The sequence below is a fragment of the Mandrillus leucophaeus genome, unplaced genomic scaffold, assembly GCF_000951045.1.
Source record: "Mandrillus leucophaeus isolate KB7577 unplaced genomic scaffold, Mleu.le_1.0 Scaffold248, whole genome shotgun sequence".
In the NCBI taxonomy this organism is placed as follows: Eukaryota; Metazoa; Chordata; class Mammalia; order Primates; family Cercopithecidae; genus Mandrillus; species Mandrillus leucophaeus.
The window spans coordinates 1222048-1240635 of record NW_012102565.1 but is presented as its reverse complement, the minus strand read 5'-3'; the positions used below and the strand labels follow the sequence as shown (position 1 = coordinate 1240635).

The 18588-nt window shown below is 45.7% G+C and overlaps 1 protein-coding gene across 5 annotated transcripts in view; it reads left to right on the top strand.

The window, feature by feature from the left end:
- The first annotated feature begins 13918 nt into the window (after window positions 1–13918).
- The window catches only part of TMED4 (transmembrane emp24 protein transport domain containing 4), a 7429-nt gene continuing 2759 nt past the window's right edge, over window positions 13919–18588 (top strand). Inside the window, exons 1-5 of one of the 5 annotated variants that reach the window (XM_011983252.1) lie at window positions 13919–14167; window positions 14394–14494; window positions 14643–14768; window positions 14978–15124; window positions 16580–16739. In XM_011983252.1, the coding sequence (XP_011838642.1) occupies window positions 14008–14167; window positions 14394–14494; window positions 14643–14768; window positions 14978–15124; window positions 16580–16729 (684 nt within the window). In that variant the 5' untranslated portion in view covers window positions 13919–14007 and the 3' untranslated portion in view covers window positions 16730–16739. Of the gene's footprint in view, window positions 14168–14393; window positions 14495–14642; window positions 14769–14977; window positions 15425–16579; window positions 18281–18588 lie in introns of those variants that run through there. The other 4 variants (XM_011983255.1, XM_011983251.1, XM_011983254.1 and 1 more) reach the window with 4 other exon arrangements.

The following is an 18588-nucleotide window of genomic DNA, read 5'->3' as shown; positions in this document are numbered from 1 at the left end:
TTTTTGGACAGGGTCTCACTGTGTCCTCCAGGCTGGAGTGCAGTGGCATGATCATGGCTCACTGGAGCCTCCACTTCCCAGGCTCAGGTGATTCTCCCATCTCAGCCTCCTGAGTAGCTGAGACTACAGGCACACCCCACCACATCCGGCTGATTTTTAAAATATTTTTTGTAGAGATGGGGTCTCACCATGTTGCCCAAGCTGGTCTCAAACTCCTGAGCTCAAGTGATCTGCCCGCCTCGGCCTCCCAGAGTTACAGTTACAGGCATGAGCCACCATGCCTGGCCATGAATTGATTTTCTTACATTGAACCTGCAGGACAGGTCTCTGGGTGGGCTTGAACTGATCCAGTTCTCCCCACTTTCTCACTTACAGTTTTCAAGAGTAACTGTAGAATGGACTGGTACTGCAACATCCTGAGATGGGGGGAATTGGCTGGAACAGCCTGGGCTGTATTCCAGTTTCCCCTTGAAACAGGATGTCCTTTAGTGCTTTAGCCCAGTGCTTCATGTGGTCCCTGGGATATAAAACCCTTGGCCGACTACTTTCTGGGGTCTCTCAACTGTGGTGCAAGTGGCGCAGGTACAGATGAGACTTAACTGCCTCAAGCAGCCTTCCTGAACCTTGGGGTACTGGCTCAACTTGAATCCTAGGCTGCCGTTGTCCCTTGCTGCCTATCTATAAATAGTAAACCTGTTTCATGTGACTGATTGTGTATGTGAGGCAGAGTGTTCTGCCTCACTGGATTCAGGAAAGTAGTAAAAGTGCAGCCCAAGAGGCAGTAGGCTGAAGTGGTAACCAGTGCACAGCGGACCTGCTTCACAGAGCTCACTGTGAGGTTGGCTCACTGTAACCTCTACTTCCTGGGTTCAATCTTGCATTCATGGCTAAAATCCACTAGGTCACGGTGTATAATCCTCTTGTTTTTTGTTTTTTGTTTTTTTTCTTGAGACAGGGCCTTGCTCTGTCACCCAGGCTAGAGTGCAGTGGCACAATCCTGGCTGACTGCAACCTCTGCTTCCCAGCTCAAGCGATCCTCCAGTCTCAGCTTCCCAAGTAGCTGAGACCACAGGCACAAGCTAGCATGCCTGCCTCATTTTTGTATTTTCTGTAGAGATGCGGTTTTGCCATGTTGCCCAGGCCAGTTTTGAACTCCTGATCTCAAAGTGATCTGCCTATTTTGGCATCCCAAAGTTCTAGGAATGCAGGCATGAACCACCATGCCCCCAGCTACATATAAGCCTCTTACTATGCTGTTGGATTTGGTTTGCTGCTATTTTGTTAAGGACTTTTACATCTAGAATTATAAGAGATACTGGTTTGTTTTCTTGTGATGTCTTTAAATGGCTTTAGTATTAGGTTAATACTGGCTTCATGGAATGAGTTAGGAAATGTTCCCGCTCCTCAGTTTGTTGGAGGAGTTTAAGAAGGATTGGTATTGGTCGGGCAAAGTGGTTCAGGAATCCCAGCACTTTGGGAGGCCAAGGAGGGGTGGATCACCTGAGGTCAGGAGTTTGAGACCAGCCTGAAAATATGATGAAACCCCATCTCTACTAAAAATACAAAAATAGCCAGGTGTGGTGGCAGGCGTCTATAATCCCAGCTACTTGGGAGGCCGAGACAGGAGAATTGCTTGAACCCAGGAAGCAGAGGTTGCAGTGAGCTGAGATCGTGCCACTGTACTCCAGCCTGGGTAACAGAGCAAGACACCGTCTCAAAAAAAAAAAAAAAAAAAAAGAAGGATTGGTGTTAATTATTCTTTAAGTGTTTGGTAAAATTTACTAGGGAAGCTATTCCTGGACTTTGTCACTTTAGGTAATTTGTGTGTTTCTAGGAATTTGTCCAGTTCATCTAAATTAATCGAACTTGTTGGTATGTAATTTTTTTTTTTTTTTTTTTTGAGATGGAGTCTTACTCTGTTACCCAGACTGCAGTGCAGTGGCATGATCTTGGCTCACTGCAACCTCTGCCTCCCAGGTTCAAGGGATTCTCCTGGCTCAGCCTCCCGAGTAGCTGGGATTACGGGTACCTGCCACCACACCCAGCTAATTTTTTAATTTTTATTTATTTATTTATTTTGAGACGGAGTCTCACTCTGCTGCCCAGGCTGAAGTACAATGGCGTGATCTTGGCTCACTGCAACCTCTACTTCCTGGGTTCAAGCTATCTTCCTGCCTCACCCTCCCAACTAGCTGGGATTACAGGTACGCGCCATCACACTCAGCTGATTTTTGTATTTTTATTTATTTATGTATTTTTATTTTTATTTTGGAGACAGAGTCTCGCTCTGTCACCCAGGCTGGAGTACAGTGGCACGATCTCGTCTCACTGCCACCTCCGCCTCCCAGGTTCAAGCGATTCTCTTGCCTCAGCCTCCCAAGTACCTGGGATTACAGGCGCCTGCTACCACGCCTAGCTAGTTTTTGTATTTTTAGTAGAGACGTGGTTTCACCACATTGGCCAGGCTGGTCTCCAACTCCTGACCTCTGGTGATCTGCCCGCCTTGGCCTCCCGAAGTGCTGGGATTATAGGCGTGAGCCATCACACCCCCGGTATGTAATTTTGTATAATATTCTGTTATCTTTTTTATTTCTGTAAGGTCGATAATGCCTCCACTTTCATTTCTGATTTTAGTTATTTGTGTCTTCTTTTTTCTGTGTTAGTATAGGGAAAGGTTTGTTCATTTTGTTGATCTTTTCAAAGAACCAACTTTTGCTTTCATTGACTCTATTGTTTTTCTATCCTCTATTTTATTTATCCCTACTTTAATCTTTATTATGTCCTTCCTTTTGCTAGTTTGGGGTTTAGCTGGCTCTTTTTCAAGTTCTTCAAGGTATAAATTTAGGTTATTGATTTGATATCTTTCTTCATTTCCACTATCACAAATTTTACACATGATCTTTAAATGTAGACATTTACAACTATAAATTTCCCTTTGAACACTGCCTTTACTACATCCCATAACTTTTGCTCAGTATGATTTTTCATTAAAGTATACATTCCATATTCATTCAACAAATATTTGTTTCTTCATTTGCTTTTAGAGACAGAGTTTCACTCCATTGCTCAGGCTGGAGTGAAGTGGCACAATCTTGGCTCACTGCAACCTCTGCCTCCTAGGTTCAAGCAATTCTTGCACCTCAGCCTCCCAAGTAGCTGGGATTACAGGAGCCCGCCACCATGCCCAGCTAATTTTTTGTATTTTTAGTAGAGATGGGGTTTCGCCATGTTGCCCAGGCTGGTCTCAAACTCCTGAGCTCAGGCGATTCGCCGCTTCAGCCTCCCAAAGTGCTAGGATTACAGGCATGAGCCACCACGCCCAGCCTCATTCAACAAATATTTATACTGGTTTGGTTCTAGGTGCTAGGGATACAGAGGTGAACACAACGGACAGGCAGGATCTATGTTATTACGGAGCTGACATTTTCAGGATGTACAAACAAGGTAGTAATTGATGGTTTGAAATCCATAAATGGTACTGTGATAGAGTGATAGAGAGTGGCAATAACACTTCTTTCCTCCTTCCTTCCTTCCTTCTTTCCTTCCTTCCTTCCTTCCTTCCTTCCTTCCTTCCTCTCTTTCTCTCTGTCTCTTTCTTCTCTCTTTCTTTCTTTGTTTTTGTTTTTTGACCATGTTTCACTCAGAGCGGCAATAGCACTTCTTTCCTTCTTTCTTTCTCTCTTTCTTCTCTCTCTCTTTTTTTTGTTTTTTGACTGCATTTCGCTCTTGTTGCCCAGGCTGGAGTGCAGTGGCATGATCTCTGCTCACTGCAACCTCCACCTCCTGGGTTCAAGCAATTCTCCTGCCTCAATCTCCCCAAGTTGCTGGGATTACAGGTGCCTGCCACCACGCCTGGCTAATTTTTTGCATTTTTAGTAGAGACGAGGTTTTGCCATGTTGGGCAGGCTGGTCTTGAACTCCTGACCTCAGGTGATCCGCCCACCTCGGCCTCCCAAAGTGCTGGGATTACAGGTGTGAGACACTGTGCCCATTCTTTCTTTTTGAGACAGGGTCTCATTCTGTCATCCAGTCTGGAGTACAGCAGTGTGATCTCGGCTAACTGCAACCTCTGCCTCCCAGGCTCAAACCACCCTCCCATTTCAGCCTCCCGAGTAGCTGAGACCACAGGCATATGCTACCATACACGGATAAGTTTTGTATTTTTGGTAGAGACAGGGTTTCACCATGTTGCCGAGGCTGGCCTTAAACTTCTGAGCTCAGGCGATCCACCTCAGCCTCCCAAAGTGCTTGGATTACAGGCATGAGGCACTGCGCCTGGTCTCTAGTACTTAATTTTTGATTTTTATTTTATTAAATAAGCAACACATTATTTTCTCTTTTTTACTCTCAAATTCATTTTGACTTTGATTTTTAATTTTTTATCTAAATTATTTGTATTTTTTTAGAGACAGGGTCTCACTTTGTCATCCAAGTTGGAGTGCAGTGGCATGATCATAGTTCATTACAGCCTCAAACTCCTGACTTCAAGCAGTCCTTCTGCCTCAGCCTCCCAAAGTGCTGGGGTTATAGGCATGGGTCACCACACCTCGCCTCAAATTCGTTTTTACCAAGTGACATGTTCATATGGCTCAGAAATAAAAAGTGTATTTAAAAGTTTTGTTTGTAAAGTCTCCTACCCCATGACCATCCATATCATTCTTTGTTGGCTTGCCAGACCCCTTCCCTGCTGGGGTTAACTCTTGTTAGATTATGGGGCAATCATTTATCCCAGGGTGAGAGCAGAGGTGGAGGGAATTCAGGGGTTTGGTAGTGGCCATTTACTGACCAGGACAAGAATATTTCTATATTTTAACCAGTATAACTCTACTGGTGTATATGAGCTAAATCTTAGGTTTCCTATAACCACTTATATTAGTTTCTTAAATATTCTTCCAGTGCTTTCTCATGAAGGTACAAATACCAAAGAGAGTTTACTATGTATTCTCTTCCGCATCTGCTTTTCAAATTGATGGCCAGGTACAGTGGCTCACACTTGTAATCCCAGCACTTTGGGAGGCCAAGGTGTGTAGATCACCTGAGGTTGGGAGTTCAAGCCTGGCCAACATGGTGAAACCCCCTGTCTACTAAAAATACAAAAATTAGCCAGGCGTGGTGGTGTACACCTGTAATCCCAGCTACTTGGGAGGTTGAGGCATGAGAATCACTTGAACTCAGAAGGCAGAAGTTGCAGTGAGCCGAGATGGTGCCACAGCACTCGGGCCTGGGCTACAGAGCAAGACTCTGTCTCAAAAAAAAAAAAAAAAGAAAGAAAGAAAAACAAATTGAACAGTATATCCTGGAAATCTTTCTATTCTTATAAAGCTTTTCAGTTCATAGAGAACTTCCTGACTTTTTCCAGTTGCATAACTGCATTGTGTGGTTTCAGTAGGGATAGCTCATCAGCGTTCCATTTGGTATTGGCTGGAGCAGCTCCACTGGGACTGCAGGATCCAAGATGGCTTCATTCCAATTACTGGTCCAATTGGGTGGGCTGGACCTCCTGTCAGCTGGGTTCCAAGGGAATGAAAATGGAAGCTGCAAGGTCTCTTGTGGCCTAAGCCCCAGAAGTCATATAGCTTCTCTTCCACTGCACTGAATTGGTTGGAACAAACCACAGGGCCAGTCCAAATTCAAGTTGAGGGAAAATAGACTCCACCCCTCAATGGGAGGAGCAGTATGTGTTTATAGGGATTGGAGGAATTGTTAGCAGTGGTCTTCGCAGACAGTCTAACACACCGAAGCCCAATCAAGGTTCACATCTTTTTAGGTATTATGCATCTTTTTATTTATTTATTTATTTTGAGATAGGGTCTCACTCTTTCATCCTGACTGGGTGCAATGGCACAATTTTGGCTTACTGCAACCTCTACCTCTTGGACTCAAGTAGTCCTCCCACCTCAGCCTCTTGAGTAGCTGGGACTATAGTCACACAACACCACTCCTGGCTTAACTTCTGTATTTTTTGTAGAGATGGGGTTTGGCCATGTTGCCCAGGTTGGTCTTGAACTTCTGGGCTCAAGCGATCCACCCGCCTGGGCCTCCCAAAGTGCTGGGATTACAGGTGTGAGCCACTGTGCCCAGCCTTGGTCTCTTAAACTAGTACATTTCCTCCACTTTCTTTATCTTCTCTCTCTTCTTGACTTTAGTTTTTGAAGGGCTGAGGCAAACTTTCCCATACTCTGGATTTGCTTTATTGTTTCCTCTAACTTTGCCCTCTGTCTCCTAAATTTCCTGTAAACTGCAAATTGGGATAAAAGACCTGTTTAGATCAGGTTAAATGCTATTAAGGACAGGTGCTTGCGCCTGTAATCCCAGCATTTTGGGAGGCCAAGGTGGGCGGATCACTTGAGCCCAGGAGTTTGAAACCACTCTGGGCAACATAGCAAAATCACATCTTTACAAAAAAATGCAAAAATTAGCTGGGCATGGTAGCACGCGCCTGTAGCTCCAGCTGCTCTGGAGGCTAAGGTGGGAGGATCGCTTGAGAGGCCGAGTCTGCAATGAGTGGAGATCACAGTACTGCATTGCAGCCTGGGCAACTGAGTGAGACTCCGCCTCAAAAAAAAAAAAAAACCCAAATCGGGCGGGTGCGGTGGCTCACACCTGTAATCCCTGCAGTTTGGGAAGCCAAGGCGGACAGATCACTTGAGGTCAGGAGTTTGAGACCAACCTGGCCAACATGTTGAAACACTGTCCCTACTAAAAATACAAAATTTAATGGGGCATGGTGGTGCACGCCTATTCTGGAGGCTGAAGCAGGAGAATTGCTTGAACCTTGGAGGCAGAGGTTTCAGTGAACTGAGATCGTGCCACTGCACTTCAGCCTGGGCAACACAGCGAGACTCTGTCTCAAAACACAAAACAAAACAAAATAACCAAAGAAAAAGATTAAATGCTATTTGCAAAAATTATCTGTACCCACTTATGATCCTTATGTTAGGATGATCATCTCTTGCCTGGACAGGATAATTCTGAAATCTACTTCAGATTGTCATTCTTCACTCAAAACCCCCCTAAAGAGTTCTCGCTCAGGGTAAAAGCCAAAGTCCTTCAAATGTTCTAAAAGGCCAGCCCATCTGTGACTCTTTTCCTCTGACGTTCTCCCATGCTGTCCCCCTGCCCTGCTGGCTTCCTTGCCCTCCTGACTCACCAGACATGCATTAGCCTCCAGACTTCACTCTCCCCAGGCATACACATGACTGCGCCTCCTGAGGGGCTTTTCATCTGGCACCTTCTCGGGGAGCCTTACTGCCACTCCATCTAAAATTGTACCCACCCCCACCTCCAACTAAACACTCCTTACATTTTAGTTTCCTGTGACTGCCATAGCAAATTTCCAGAAACATGATAGATTAAAACAACAAGGCCAGGTGCGGTGGCTCACGCCTATAATCCCAGCACTCTGGGAGGCTGAGACGGGCAGATCACGAGGTTAGGAGTTCGAGACCAGCCTGGCTGATATGGTGAAACGCCATCTCTACTAAAAATACAAAAATTAGTTGGGCGATGTGGCAGGTGCCTGTAATCCTAGCTACTTGGGAGGCTGAGGCAGGAGAACCATTTAAACCCGGGAGGCGGAGGTTACAGTGAGCCGAGATCATGCCATTGTACTCCAGCCTGGGCAACAAGAGTGAAACTCCCATCTCAAAAACAAACAAACAAAACACACATGTATTCTCTCTCAGTCACGGAGGGCAGAAGTCTGAAGTCAGGAGTGGGCAAGGCTGTACTTCCTAGGCTCTGGGGGAGATTTTTTTCCTGTCTCTTCCAGTTTCTGGTGGCTCCAGGCATGCCTTGGCTTATGGCAGCGTTGTTATTCCAGTGTCTGCTTCTATGATCACAGTGCCTCCTTCTTTTCTTTTTTTCTTTTACATTTTTTTTTTCCTTTTTTTTGAGATTCTGTTGCCCAGGCTGCAGTGCAGTGTTATGATCACAGCTTACTGCAGCCTCAACCTCCTGGGCTCATGACATCCTCCCATGTCAGTCTCCCAAGTAACTGGGGACCACTGGCATATGCCACCACACTTGGCTAATTTTTAAATTTTTTGTAGAGACAGGGTTTCTCTATGTTGCCTAGGCTGGTCTCAAACTCCTCAGCTCAAGCAATCCTCCTACCTTGGCCTCCCAAAGTGCTGGGATTATAGGTGTGAGCCACCGTGTCTGGCCATGTTAACCTTTTTTAGGTGTGCAGTTCAGTATGTTAAATATATTCACATTGTTATGAAACAGATCTCCAGAACTTTTTCGTTTTGCTAATCTGAAACTCTGTACCCATTAGACAATAGCTCCCCCGCCCCGCAGGTAACCATTCTGCTTTTTGATTCTATGATTTTTACTACTTTAGACACTTCATCTAAATGGAATCGTATGGCAGTTGTCTTTCTGTGATTGACTTATACTGCTTAGCATAATGTTACGTTTCATCCAATGTTGTAACATGGATCAGAATTTCATCCCTTTTTATGGCTTGATAATACTCCATTGTATGTATATACCACATTTTGTGGTAGATACAATGTATATTTACATTGCTTCCACCTCTTGGCTATTGTGAATAGTGCTGCTATGAAAATGGGAGTGTAGGTATCTTTTCCAGATCCTCACTTTACTTCCTTCAGATAAATACTTACAGGTGGGACTGCTGGATTATATGATTGTTCTACTTTTAATTATTTAACACTCTTTTACAATTTATTTTCTGCTTTTGTTGTTCTAATAATAGCCATTATTACGTGAGGTATTTCTGTGTCTCTTATAAGGACACCTGTCATTGGATTTAGGGCCCACCTTGTTAATCCAGGATTATCAAGTCTCAAAATCCTGAATTACATCTGCAGAGACTCTTTTTCCATGTAAAGTCACATTCACAGGTTCCAGTGATTCAAACATGAACATATCTTCTGGTCCACCATTAAGTCCACTATACTTTTTTTTTTTTTTTTTTTGGTGACGGAGTCTCGCTGTGTTGCCCAGGCTGAAGCGCAGTGGCGCGATCTCGGCTTACTGCAAGCTCCACCTCCCAGGTTCATACCATTCTCCTGCCTCGGCCTCCCGGGTAGCTGGGACTACAGGCACCCGCCACCATGCCCAGCTAATTTTTTTTGTATTTTTTTAGTAGAGATGGGGTTTCACAGTGTTAGCCAGGATGGTCTCCATCTCCTGACCTTGTGATCCGCCCGCCTCGGCCTCCCAAAGTGCTGGGATTACAGGTGTGAGCCACCACGCCTGGCCTTAGTCCACTATACTTTCTTCTTCCCTACCTTATTTTTCTTCTTGATAATTATCTCCATCTGACATGCTCTATATTTCTTTCTTTATCTTGTTTGGCAGATGACAATCAAGATAAAGCCATGAAGACAAGGATTTTTGTTGTTGTTGTTGTTTTGAGACAGGGCCTCACTCTGTCACCTAGGCCTAGAGTGCAGTGGCACAATCTCGTTCACTGCAACCACTGCCTCCCAGGCTCAAGTGATCCTCCCACCTCAACCTCCAGAGAAGTCAAGTGATCCTCCCACCTCAGCCTCCAGAGAAGCTGGAACTACAGGTGATTGCCACTACACCTGGCTAATTTTTTGTATTTTTGGTAGAGATGGGGTTTCACCATGTTGTCCAAGCTGGTCTCAAACTTCTGAGTTCACATGATCCACCCAAAGTGCTGAGATTACAGGCATGAGCCACCGAGCCTGGCCTAGACAAGGATTTTTGTTTTGGTCACCTATGTTTTTCCATTAGAACAGTGGCTGGCACAAATGGTTGCACAGCACATACTGGCTGAACAAATGAAGGAAGGGGTGGCTGGTCTAGATAAAACATTGCCTCATGGCTTCTGAGCAGAAAAATCTCTCATCTGGGGAATTAGACTCCCTAAGTTAAATTTTCTTTCTTTTTTGGAGATGGGGTCTCACTCTGTTGCCCAGGCTGGAGTGCAGTAGCACCATCACAGCTCACTGCAGCCTCAACCTCCTGGGGGTCAAGCAATCCTCCCACCTCAGCCTCCTGAGTAATTGGGACTACAGACCCACGCCACCACGCCCAGCTAATTTTTTTTTTTTTTTTGGTAGAGACAGGGTGTCACCATGTAGCCCAGACTGATCTTGAACTTCTGGACTCAAGCGATCTTCTTGCCTCGGCCTCCCAAATGCTGGGATTACTGGCATGAGCCACTGTGCCTGACTGCCTAAGTTAAATTTTCTACAGTGGAGAATACAATCTCTTTAATATTATCTCTCAGTTAAGACAAATTTCAGCAATCTCCTTAAAAAAAAAAAAAAAAAAAAAAGAAAATAAGTTTGCCAATATAAATACCATTTCTCACTAATGTGAATTAGAGTTCCTTGGAAAAATAGTTGATATTGTTTCTAGGACAGTAAATGTATAAAACAGAAAGCAAGGAAGTCTAGGGTGTCCAATCTTTTGGCTTTTCTGGGCCACACTGGAAGAATTGTCTTGGGCCACACATAAAATACACTAATGACAGCCGATAAGCTAAAAAAAAAAAAAAAAAAAATCACACACAAAAAATCTCATAAGTTTTAGAAAGTTTATGAATCTGTTTTGGGCTGCATGGGCCACGGGTTGGACAAACTTGACGTAAAGACTACTAGGATTGTAGACTACTAGGATTGTGCCATAAAGACACAGGAGCAACTAAGTATTTGATGAGACAATCCGAACATTTAAAAATGACTGTCATGGATTAATGCACATCAAATATCTAAACATCCATCATTTCATGATAGCACTGCACCTTCTCCCCAAAGAACCTAAATTGGTCCCAGTTAGAGGTTGCTGGGGCATCCATCCATCATTATTATTATTTGAGCAAGGTCACCCATGCTAGAGTGCTGTGGCCCCATCACGGCTCACTGTATCCTCAACTTCCTGGGCTCCAGCCATTTCCCTGCCTCAGCCTCCTAAGTAGCTGGAATTACAGGCATGCACCACCATGCCTGTCTAATTTTTAAATATTTTGTAAAGATGGGGATCTTGCCATTTCCTGGGCTCAAGCAGTCCTCCTGTCTTGGCCTCCCAAAGTGCTGGGATTATAGGCAGAGACACTGCGTCCCGGAAAGAATCAAGCATACATCCTGGCTATCCTGAATGGATTGTATTTCAAAGTAATCAGAGAGATGGGGGAATGCTCACCTTTGTAGAAGAATCTCATCTTATAAATGCAGGAGGAATGAGAGAATTTGAAATCACCACTTTGCACCCCTAAGGAACATAAATCTACACTAGAGTTTCTCAACCTGGGTACTACGGACATTTTGAGCTGGATAATTCTTTGCTATGGGGTGGGGGAGGTGTGCTCTGTTGAATTATACAATGTTTAGCAACCCAGTTGCAACAATCCAAAATATCTCCAGACATTGCCAAATTTTCCCTTAGTAGGACAGGGCAAAATTAACCCTCGTTGAGAACCAGTGGTCTAATGATCATCAATGTTTGCTAGACTATTAGAAGAAAGGCTGATAGTAAACTTCATGGCTAATCAGGATGACAACCCCCAAGTTGAGAGATGAATTACAATATTACTAAGAGAAAACCACGCCTTGTGCCTCAGTAGAAGTACACAGTGCCAGCCATGAAGTGTTATTGCAAACAAAACAAAACCCAAAAAAACCCAAACCTCAACATTACACCTAAACCTAACGAAGCCTCTAGCCAGGGGTAAATCCAAGCTTTTTGGGGCCTTACACTACAGAAATTTCACGGTCCTCTTTAAGAAAAAGACACAAAATTATGTGAAATCAGGTACAGGGGTCTATGCAAGGGAGAGCCTGAATATTAAGCTTCATTAGTTTCACTGTAAACCTCCCCTGACTCTAGAATTAACAATGATTACAGGACATACCAGGGACAAAAAACATTAAATGACACCTGAAGATACAATCAGCAAAACCCAGAAAGTGGAAAATTCTGTTGGTCAAATGATCCAGTTTCTTCAATAAGAAGAAACTTTTTTATATATAGTTCACATGATCCACCCAAAGTGCTGAGATTACAGGTGTGAGCCACTGCGCCCAGCCCTGTTTTTGTTTTTGAGATACAATCTCACTCTGTTGCCCAGGCTGGAGTATAGTGGCACCACCATCTCAGCTCACTGCAACCTCTGCCTCCCTGATTCTAGCGATTCTCCTGCCTCAGCCTCCCAAGTAGCTGGGATTACAAATGTGCACCACCACACCTGGCTAACTTTTGTATTTTTAGTAGAGACAGGGTTTCACCATGTTGGCCAGGCTGGTCTTGAACTCCTGACCTCAAGTGATCCTTCCCCCTCAGCCTCCCAAAGTGCTGGGATTACAGGCATGAGCCACTGTGCCCAGCTGGAATTGTTATATATTAAAAGACATATATTTCTATGAAATGCAGTAAGTAAACCTTGTTTGGACCCTAATTAATCTAATGTACAAAGTTTTTTTAAGGCAATGGGGGAAATTAAACACATACTAGGTATTAAGTGATGTTAAATAATTTTTAAAATTTTGGTGGGTGAGATAATAGTATAAAGTCCTTATCTGTTAGAGACACACATTGACGTATTTATAGGTGAAATGACACGATGTACAGGATTTGCTTTAATATACAGCACTTCAAAAAAAAAATGCAGAAAGGGATAGATGAAATGAGAAAGGCAGCAAACTGACTGTTGTTGAAGTTGGATGATGAGTACAGTCCTCCCTTATGATCCGAGGGGGATAATTCCTGGACTCCCACGGATACCAAAATCCAGGTATGCCCAAGTCTCTTATGAAAGTTCATTGTAACTATTCTACTTCTATATGTTTGGAAATTCTGTTGATAAAATATATTTTTAGTAGAGACGCGGGTTTCACCTTGTTGGCCCAACTGGTCTCGAACTCTTAACCTAAGGTGATCCACCAGCCTTGGCCGCCCAAAGTGCTAGCATTACAGGCTTAAGCCATCGCGACCGCCCGGCCTTGATAAAAATAAAGTTTTAATCTTCCTTTGCTCTGATTCCATGCCTACTAAGTAGCATTCTAGTTTGTTTTTCACTTTCAAAAGGGTGTGCTGTAACTAGGGGATGTAAACAAGCTCCATGACCCTACTTATTCCAAGTTTTCGTTTCACCCTCCACCTTTTTTTTTAAGACAGGGTATCACGCTCGGTCGCCCAGGCTGGAGCACGATCACTGCTTAATGCATACTCGATCTCCTGGGTTCAAGCGATCCTCCTGCCTCAGCCTCCTAAGTAGCTGGGACTGCAGGCGCACACTACCATACCGGTTAATTTTTTTTTTTTTTTTTTGTAGAAATGGGGGTTTCACCATGTTGCCCAGGCTGGTCTGGAACTCGTGGATTCAAGGGATCCGCCCGCCTCAGCCTCCCAGAGTGCTGGGATTACAGGTGTCAGCCACGAAGCCCGGCCCCAGCTTCTTAAAAGAATGATCCGAAACTATGGCAGTACTGGGCTTTTAGTCCCTACCCAAGAAATGCCCGCTCGCAGAGGCTCGGCGCGGCAGGGTCTCCCGACGTGACAGGGTGTGGGTCTGAATTCAGCCTTGGTTCTTACGAGTCAGATAGGTGAACACGCAAAGAAAAACATCACAGGGCTTCCTCATTGTTTTTGGCACAGAAAACACTCGAGAGCCCGCGCTGAGAACCCAAAATGCACGCTTCAGGCCATCGTAGCCACCAAGCCTGGCCAGATTCTGAAACCCAAATCGCTAACTGGGGGCCGAGGGCTGGCGTGACTGCGCAGGCGCGTCTCCCCAGCAAGATGCCGGAGGTAAGTTGTGGCGTAGGGGGTGAGCGATTGAGAGCGGGCGTCATTGCGCATGCGCCCTCTGCTGTCATTGCGGCAGTGGGTGGGTCCCGGACTGTGGCGCGGAGCCCGGCAGTGTTCGGTACGGAAGGGGTTGCAGGAGACGGCGATTGGATATCACTGCGCAGGCGTCCTCTTCCCCTAACTCTCAGGGTCGCTAGGGTGGCGCGCAGGCGCAGAGCGGTGCGCAGATGTGCGCAGGCGCCTAGGGGGTGAGGCGCGATGGCAGGTGTCCGGGCTGGGCTTCTGCGGGCGATGGGGCGGCAAGTACTGCTGCTTCTCGCGCTGTGCGCCACAGGCGCCCGGGGGCTCTACTTCCACATCGGCGAGACCGAGAAGCGCTGTTTCATCGAGGAAATCCCCGACGAGACCATGGTCATCGGTCAGGCGGGCTGAGGGTGGGGAGGCCCTTGGTACCCCGCTCAGCCCTCGGCGGCTCTCTCTCCTCCCGAGCCCAGCCGGGTCGCTGCCCCCGCCCCATACCTAGCCTGAGGGGTGCCCCGAGGACGCAAGGCCCCCTGCCTAGAGCCCCGGACCGCACGTCTGAGGGGGCCGGGCGGAGAGGCGGCCCACTAGGGCCGGGTCGTGACTATGTGTCTGCCCCGCAGGCAACTATCGTACCCAGATGTGGGATAAGCAGAAGGAGGTCTTCCTGCCCTCGACCCCTGGCCTGGGCATGCATGTGGAAGTGAAGGACCCCGACGGCAAAGTAAGGCTGGCGCTGGTCCACGCAGCCGTTCTTCAGTGGAGCTCCCGTGGGGTGTAAAGCACTGCCTGGTCGAGCCCTCAAGGGACAGGAGCTTGAACCTGGACAGGCTGCGGTATAAAGGTGGGGCCTTCACTCACACATGTTGCAGGTGGTGCTATCCCGGCAGTACGGCTCGGAGGGCCGCTTCACGTTCACCTCCCACACGCCCGGTGACCATCAAATCTGTCTGCACTCCAACTCTACCAGGATGGCTCTCTTCGCTGGTGGCAAACTGGTAAGAGGATTCTCTCTTTGGCTTCAGCTTAGAATCTGTCACTTGTTTCCAAATTTTGATTTATCATCATTTTGACACTTTGTAGCACAGTCAGAATCGGGGAGACAGATGTTGCCCTCTGCTCCACAGCCAGGGACAATAGTGGGTTCCATACCCTGGAACAGACAACTGGAGGCCCCACCACTCATACATTCCATGTTTCCTTGTAGCGTGTGCATCTCGACATCCAGGTTGGGGAGCATGCCAACAACTACCCTGAGATTGCTGCAAAAGATAAGCTGACGGAGTTACAGCTCCGCGCCCGCCAGTTGCTTGATCAAGTGGAACAGATTCAGAAGGAGCAGGATTACCAAAGGGTAAGTGCATATCTCCTTGTAATTGGAGAGGTCAGTTGACCTTTATACCCACTATACCTACTCAAGTTTCTGCTTGGGAGATCAGCTCTGCAGAGAATGGAATGAAAGGTATTGGTGTATATAGATTTTTTGTTTGTTTTTGAGATGGAGTTTCACTCTTGTTGCCCAGGCTGGAGTGCAATGGCACAATCTTGGCTCACTGCAACCTCCCCCTCCCCGGGTTCAAGCGATTCTCCTGCCTCAGCCTCCTGAGTAGCTGGGATTACAGGCGTGCGCCACCACGCCTGGTTAATTTTGTACTTCTAGTAGAGACGGGCTTTCTCCATGTTGGTCAGGCTGGTCTCAAACTCCTGACATCAGGTGATCCGCCTGCCTCAGCCTCCCAAAGTGCTGGGATTACAGGTGTGAGCCACTGTGCCCTGCCTGTTTTGCTTTTTTATCAAAACTTTTTGTTGTGGTAAAATACACATAACACCAAATGTGCCATTTTAATTCAGTGGTATTAAGTGCATTCATAATGTTGAGATACCAACACCATCATCCAGCTCCAGAAGTTTTTCGTCTTCTCAAACTAAAAATCTGTACTTGTTTTGTCTTGTTTTTGAGATGGAGTCTCACTTTGTTGCCCAGGCTGGAGCGCAGTGGTGTGATCTCGGCTCACTGCAACCTCCGCCTCCTAGGTTCAAGTGATTTCCCTGCCTCAGCCTCCCGAGTAGCTGCGATTACAGGCGAGTGCCACCATGCCTGGCTCATTTTTGTGTTTTTAGTAGAGACTGGGTTTCACCATGTTGGCCAGGCTGGTCTTGAACTCCTGACCTCAGGCGATCCACTGCCTCAGCCTTCCAAAGTGTTGGGATTACAGGCCTGAGCCACTGCACCCAGCAAATCTGTACTTATTATAAACAATAACTTCCCGTTTCCTTTTCTTCTGATACCCACCATTCTACTTTCTGTCTCTATCATCCCAACTACGCTACTTCATATAAGCAGAATCATTCAGTATTTCTCCTTTTGTGATTGGCTTATTTCACTGAGTATAATGTTCTCACAGTTCATCCATGTGATAGCATGTGTCAGAATTTCTTTCTTTAAGGTTAATATTCCATTGTATGCATGTGCCACATTTCGCTTTCAGTAGTCATTTTTAAGCTCTATAAAATAAAGTGAAGAAAGAATAGTTCACAATCTAGTAATAGCCATTGCCTGTTTCTCTTGCAATCTTGTTGGAAATGATAGGATCATGATTTCAGTCCCAACAGAGATGCTTGTGGAGGAACAGCCCATCCCTTTCTTGGGGCAGCCTCATTAGGGAGACGATAGCACTCCTAATGGAGTCACAGGTAGTATTCCAAAAGGAGTTTGGCCCTGGAGTTGAGTAGTTACATGCAGGGAGGGACCTCACAACAGCCAGGGACTGTTTCTCCTGCTCATTTAACCCTGTGTTGCCCCACACAGTATCGTGAAGAGCGCTTCCGACTGACAAGCGAGAGCACCAACCAGAGGGTCCTATGGTGGTCCATTGCTCAGACTGTCATCCTCATCCTCACTGGCATCTGGCAGATGCGTCACCTCAAGAGCTTCTTTGAGGCCAAGAAGCTGGTGTAGTGCCCTCTTTGTATGACCCTTCCTTTTTACCTCATTTATTTGGTACTTTCCCCACACAGTCCTTTATCCACCTGGATTTTTAGGGAAAAAAAATGAAAAAGAATAAGTCACATTGGTTCCATGGCCACAAACCATTCAGATCAGCCACTTGCCAACCCTGGTTCTTAAGGACACAGGACATTAGTCCAATCTTTCAAAATCTGTCTTAGGGCTTATGAGGAATCAGAACCCAGGACTCAGTCCTGCCTCTTTTGCCTCAAGTGATTTTCCTCTGTTTTTCACTAAATAAGCAAATGAAAACTCTCTCCATTACCTTCTGCTCTCTTTGTCCACTTACGCAGTAGGTGACTGGCATGCGCCACAGAGCAGGCCCTGCCTCACTGTCTGCTAGTCAGTTCTGGGTTCACTCAGTGGCTTTGTGAATGTAAATAAGGGGCAGGTCTTGGCCCTAGAGGATTGAAATGTTTTTCTATATCTTAGAACTATTTTTGGATAAATTATATATTTTCCTTCCTAGTAGAAGTGTTACTGCCTGTGACTAGCTCCAAACACCCATGCAGTTTCTGCATTCTGGGTTTTTTTAATTTATTTTTTTTGAGTTTTGCTCTTGTCGCCCAGGCTGGAGTGCAATGGCATGATTTCAGCTCACTGGCAACCTCTGCCTCCCGGGTTCAAATGATTCTCCTGCCTCAGTCTCCTGAGTAGCTGGGATTACAGGTGCCCGCCACCACGCCCAGCTAATTTTTGTAGTTTTAGTAGAGACGGGGTTTCACCATGTTGGCCAGGCTGGTCTTGGACTCCTGATCTCAGTTGATCCACCTGCCTCAGCCTCTGCATTCAGTTTATTCACACATTTTTAGTTACTCCCATGGCAGCTCCTAGGATTTCAGTGGTCTGTGGGCCAGAAAGCAGGCATTGGGTCTGATCTCAAGGCTGTATCAGAGGGCCAAGCAGAGTTCTTTTGGATACCTGCTTTTCATCCCACAGGGCCTCAGAGTCAGAGGTAAGGTAGCAACAGAGCTAGCATGGGTTAATGCACTCTTACCCTCCTTCTCAACTTTTATTTAAGCTGTGCTAAATGTTTTCTTCGAGGGAACCAGATTTGGTTCTTTGCAGAATTTTCCAGTGAAATAAAACATGTTGTAATAGCTGCGTTTGAGATGAAATAAGAGGTTGTGGGCAGACGGGAGGCACCTAAAGGAAAAGAGGAAAGGTGCCTGGACTGCCTATGCAGATGACCTGGAGTGGACTTCACTATGGACTCGTGGTGCTAAAGCTTGGCTTGAACAGGCAGTCTAGGGGACATGGGAATACACAGGGTGGTTGCTCAGTCATTTGCAAAGGTCAACCAAATAGAACACACATTTGCAAGATATCATCTGAGGAAATTAAGTACCTTCTTAGCCATCTGAATCATAAATTTGAACAAATATACTTCCCTCATGCCCTTCTGTATAAAACTTAATACCATTAGTTCCCCATTCTTGACATTTTATTTCAGTTATTATATATTTATTTGAAATATTAAATTACCTGACCCACAGAACTAAATTCTTCTTTTGTTATTTATGTCCTGTACCATATATATACTTATATATAATTTTTATGTTCATTTGAGACAGTCTTGCTCTGTCACCCAGACTGGAGTGCAGTGGCATGATCTTGGCTCACTGCAACCTCTACCTCCCGGGTTCAAGCAATTCTGCCTCAGCCTCCTGAGTAGCTGGGATTACAGGCACCTACCACCACACCCGGCTACTTTTATATTTTTATTTTATTTTATTTTATTTTATTTATTTATTTGAGATGGAGTCTCACTCTGTCGTCCAGGCTGGAGTGCAGTGGTGTAATCTTGGCTC